The sequence below is a fragment of the Euprymna scolopes genome, chromosome 1 (genome assembly GCF_053919585.1).
Source record: "Euprymna scolopes isolate OS-2025 chromosome 1, ASM5391958v1, whole genome shotgun sequence".
Taxonomy (NCBI): domain Eukaryota; kingdom Metazoa; phylum Mollusca; class Cephalopoda; order Sepiida; family Sepiolidae; genus Euprymna; species Euprymna scolopes.
Window position 1 is genome coordinate 176,285,936 of NC_136482.1, and position 5,642 is coordinate 176,291,577.

At 34.3% G+C, this 5,642-nt stretch overlaps 1 protein-coding gene across 2 annotated transcripts in view; it reads left to right on the forward strand.

Annotated features, from left to right (window-relative positions):
• Window positions 1-818, forward strand: part of LOC145277712 (sodium/hydrogen exchanger 8-like) — a 102,705-nt gene extending 101,887 nt beyond the window's left edge. The window contains exon 16 of one of the 2 annotated variants that reach the window (XM_080129422.1): window positions 636-818. In XM_080129422.1, the coding sequence (XP_079985548.1) occupies window positions 636-755 (120 nt within the window). In that variant the 3' untranslated portion in view covers window positions 756-818. The remainder of the gene's footprint in view (window positions 1-635) is intronic. The other variant, XM_080129414.1, reaches the window with a different exon arrangement.
• The last annotated feature ends 4,824 nt before the right edge of the window (window positions 819-5,642 follow it).

A 5,642-nucleotide genomic window follows, 5' to 3' on the forward strand; every position in this document is an offset into this window, starting at 1 on the left:
TTAATTATTAATTTCTCATAAAGGGTGTGCCCCTGTTCACAACCTGGGGATGTGCTGGGTGGCTTGAGCAGCTGGCCCACCATATTTTATTTGAATATTTGGTCAGGGTTTACTTTTGATGATTAGTATCTTCAAGCTCTGACAAACCCTTGTTCAGAAATCAAAGAAACCCAAAAATGGTGTCTAGTAGGCATTCAGTTTTCTTCTAACTATCTCTCCATATATTCTCTTTTGATATTATTGTTGAATATTTCTTCCGTAATTGTCTTGGTGATTTTATCTGGATTACATTCGTGGACCACCCTTCTGGCTGCCATCTTATTAGCTGAAATTTGCATTTAGAATGCATTGAAGATAATAAATGCTGGAGAATATTTAAAATCTCAATTCAACAATGAACATCACCGCTTTTCATGTGACAAATTCATCAGACTTTACACTGTTTATTTCTTTTCCAGGTGGCCACAAGACCACCTGCTTCTCACTTTACATCTCACTAACTGAATTTACAATTTTAAGAATACTCTTTCAAAATCAAATCACAGCTTTATAGCTATCGTCCCTCTTACCAATCTTCATTCTTTAAGGTTATTTTTTGTTATAGCAATGTTGTAATGGTACGTTTTCTTTTTCAGGAAGTCCGCGAGGGCCGTAATCAAATGGATAATTTAACAAACAAATGGTATAAAGAAGTACGAGCTGCACCGTCAGAATCAGAATCCGATGAAGAAGCTTCCGAAGTAATCCATCATTAATATTGTTTTTTTCTATTTTTACATCTTGTTTTTGTTATGGAAAATAAATTTTACAAAAATGTTTTTCTTTTATTTATTCTTCTATATATTTGTAAGACTAAATCTCCATATAATTTTTTTTTTTTTTTTTTTTACTAATAGAACATGTTTTGGAACAAATGTTATAGATTTTGTTTGTTTGTTTTATTAATTTTTTTTTTTTTTTTTTACATTTGACAAACTTCTAGGGTTTTGGGGGATAGACATCTGTAAACTTATATATCCTTAAACAACATTGCTTTGAATGAAATGCAAGATACTTAGTGGATACAAGATTATCATAGGTTTCTGCATTTTCTTTTGAAGCCCATACACATTTTTTGTACATTATAATTTCATTGGATTATAACTTATAATGTTTATAAATAAAAAAAGAAAAAACTGCTAATAAGAGGTTCTGAACTTGGAGCATGAGTTCACAAGGTTCCTAATTGGTTCCTGGAAATGTTCTAGGGAGTTAAAGACAGGATTATTTCAATAAAAATAATCAATATTTACACTGCTATCTTAATGTGATTATCCATTTGTTATAAAAGATAGCACCAAAGAGATTGGAACATTTTTTTTGTGTGTATAACTGAAAAATAAGCAATAATAATCACATAAAACTATGGAACTGTGATACTATCTCCCAAGAACATTGATCCTGGAGAATGTAGAGGAAATGATTCATAAAAAGGAAAAATGGTCAGAATCGAGATGAATGGAAAGACAATGGTGAGGCCACTGAAATCTATTAAACCTATTCAGACGTGTAGTGCTTCACAGGTTATTTTTGATAGTTTCTGGGAGATAGTTGGGAGTGGCTGAGAAAGCGAATGATAGTCATTTCTGCTCATATGATGGATATGATTGAAACAAAGATCTGACATCTTGGATTTCTGGTCGAAGTTTAATATATTTAGCAGCCAGTTTGGCTTAGAGGAGACCTGAGGAGATTTTAACAAGACAATGAGATGAGCTGACTTCAACCGAACAATTTCAACAGACAAATTATCTGAAGGGTCCTAGATGATATACTGGAATTAAACTAGGATGTGAATGCTAGCTTTTCGGGTCCTTTTCCACTATGATGTCACACATACACATACACCAAAAGTACAATTGACTTATACATAATGTACTTAAGTTTGGGTTCTTCCTTGTAAGTCTTTGTTGCTTTTTTTTTATTTGTATACTAGGAAACCAGTGCCATACCCTCAGCGGTCACCAAGATGAGGGATATGGCCAGAACTTTCTACTGATTCCCCCCCCCCCGCTCTTTCTTCCCTGTGTCTGAGGGTTGAAAGTTCTATGTTTGACCTGACATATGAGATGTTCTTTCTAATACTAATCCCCCCAAAGGGACAAGTATTTATAATAGTTCTCTACTGACTGGAGCAACTATTCACCACGCAGGGACTGTCATTTACTATGGAGAGGTTGCCGCAAATTGCTGCCACAAAACGGTGCTATTTTACATATCGGTGCTGGACGCAACATAAAGCAAACTCTGAAAGGTAGTATTCCTCTGCATGACCTCATTAATCCTAAACCAAAATGGAAACAAAGAAAACCCCAGCAAGTCAAAAATCGAAGGACCACCACATGATTTTACAAAATGAGATAAACTGGTGTCAAAATGTGAAAATAAATACAAGATTGCATGAAACATGCATAACAATAATTATGCACATGATAAATTCTAAGAGATATGTGCACATCATGCCTGTGAAATCTGGATACATATGTACAAAAAGAAATCAGTTGGTATCTGTTTCCCCACTGTAGAAAGACGTGGAACAAGGTGAAGAAAATCAAGGGCACTTTTAGTCCCAGAGCATTTCCCAAGCAATTGGCTATAAACCAAGGAGGAGGTAAAGCCTGGAAGAGTGCATCTTCTGGGACTGAGCCAAACCATGCCAATAAAGCATTCACTAATGGTTCAAGTAAGCCAGAATGATGGCAAAGCAAAGACTGGTATGACAACTAGGTATTATCCTGTGCTCAGATTTTACGAATGACCTTGGTGTCTAACTCTGTTCTGTGGAGAGGCATTGTAAATAGGAACACTATATATATAACACTTGACTATATTTTCAACAATGTTATGGTATAATATTGCTTTTTATTGATACTTATACTTGTTGAGGTAATACTATTATTAAAGGAAATGGTTAATTTCTTTATGGAGTTACAAGAGAAAAAAAAATTGATAAAGTGAAAAACTGCACATACGAACAAGGAACTCTTTAGTTGGCATTAGTTTTCTTCATTGCTTTTATGTGTATATTGGAAGCTTTTAATCTGTTAAAAGGACAGAGCCAATATATGTTACAATATTTTTCATATAATAAAAATAGTATGCTTAAAAAAAAATTGTCATGTTCTACTTATAGACACTGATGATAGAAACTGACCAATCAAGTGGAGCCACGTTCTCTAAGCAACCAATCAGAAACCAGAATTACTCCATAAAAATATTGAACCTTTTAGCATTCCAGCACATAGAAAGCTCTTTGACTGCAAAATTTTAAAGTCTGAGACTTATACAGAACAGCTACTCACTGAAAACTTTTTCATCTCTAGGACTTGCATAGAATAGCTAACCATCAGAAACTCTTCTAGTATTAAACATGGCTTTCAATTCAAAAGTTTTCTTCATTACTTCCGTATGTATATTGGCAGCTTTTAATCTGTTCAAGGACAGAGCCATAGAAAGTAACTATCAAGGATTCGACAAGTCAAGTTTGAAACATGAACAGAGAAAAATGGAAAGAGGAAGAAAGAAAAGGAAGAATGTTTTAAAGCTGTAGCAACAGATAATACTCTGTCTCGTTTTTCTTTCTTCCCTTCTGTCGGATGATTAAGGATGTTGAATAACTAACAAGATGGGTTCTTTCCACAATTCATCCTATATTAAAAAAAAATAAAATAAAAATCTGTATGATGTATGTACCTGTGACTGAAATGAAAATATCATATTCAAAAAAATTATGTAAATTGATCAAGTAGTTTTCTTTTTATAAAGAAAATCATTAAGCGATTCATTGGAAATCATAGGCATTATAATATAAATCCTCCAAGTTAGAATTTAGTTATCGCTTTGTTTTTTGTTTTATTGTTTTCAAAATAGTAGAAAAGATGGCCGCTCTTCAGTTACTCATAAAATATGATCTTTTTTATTTAAAACTACTTGATCAATTTACATGGTTTTTTTTAAATATATTTTTGCTTTGTTACAGCTCTGTACATGATACAGATTTTTTTTTTTTTTTTTTTAATATAAGAGAAATTCTGGTCAAGAACCACGAGATGTTATAATCCCGTGTTAATTGCAGTTAGCAACGGAGTGAGTTTCCTCCATAAAAGATTACCTAATCCTTCCTTTTAGTTGATAATTGCAATAAATCCATTTTTCTGTTTAGAAAAATTGTCACTAGATGATCAGGTGACATCCTTATTGTCTGAGAGTACATCTTTCAAACTGCTTGGCCTAATGTTCACAGGAAACATGAGTTGGAACAATTATATTGGAAACATTACCAGGGCCGCTGCGAAGAAGGTAGGCTCTCTCTCTACCATGCTAGAAAACTACTGACACCTGAAAGTATCCTGTACCTCTATAAGGCCACCATTCGCCAACGTATGGAGTATTGCTGTCATATTTGGGCTGGTGCATTTGCTACTAGTCTCTCGCTCCTAGACAAGGTTCAAAAGAGAGTCACCAATCTGATAGGCTCTGAACTGGCATCTAAGCTTCAGCCTCTGTCCCATCGACGAAAAGTTGCATCCCTCTACCTGTTCTACAAGTATTTTAATGGTGAATGTTCTGACGAACTGCAGACACTTGTGCCCCCATGACGTAGACACCCTCGACAAACCTGACAGGCAGCTAAATCCCACCCCCACACAGAGATCCCTAGATGTAGAAGATCTTTCTACTCCAGTAGTTTCTTCCCCAGAACCGCTAGACTCTGGAATTCCATTCCAGGTCCCTGCTTCCTCAACAGTACTGACATGCAGAAGTTCAAGTGTAACGTGAACCGACATCTTGCTGCCTAAATCCCAACATGGTGCCCCAGTGGCTGCTGCCCCTGATAGTAGCCTCCTACACCACAGTGGCAATGTGCCTTGTTTGGGGCGAAAATGTAATTTAAAAAAAAAGAAAAAAAAAAAGTAACAGCTTCACATGAAAAGGAACACTTTGAAGAAGTCTATACAACATCTTATTTGCATTTGATGGAATTTTTTGTTACCAATCTTATAGATAAACTAACAGGCCACCTGCTGTTGCACAGTCATAAAATATGCTTAAATATGATATCTTAATTTATGCAGATTTTGTATTAATTATTATAGAACCAATTCTCCATTAATATTTTATCTAATATATAGTAGTGATTTCAAGTTTTAAAAAAATGACTTTGGTGCCATCAGCTCGAAACAAAATCAAAACATAGCTCTCCAGCATTATTCATTACCATCTGAGCTAAGTTCATATGCATATAAAGACTTCAAAAAGTAATGTTAAAAGGTATAAAATGTATATTTGCATATGCATAGAAGTAACACATTTAGTGAATTCATGCCTGCCAAGTTCCAAATTTAAATTTTTTTTACCCCTTATAGAAGCTATTTTTACTAGCTAAAAACCAAATCAAATTTGTTTCACAGTTTCAAGTCTGTAGACCAAAAATTGATAAAGTTGTTTGGTAGAGACTGTTCTACACACAAAGGTCACTTTTATATGTAGAGATTAACTGTTTTACTTAATAATGGCATTGTGTATGCAAGCATGAGTCTCAAACTAGAACAATGTTATTCACAATACATACATCTATGAGAGAAAAAAAAGAAGAAATGCAA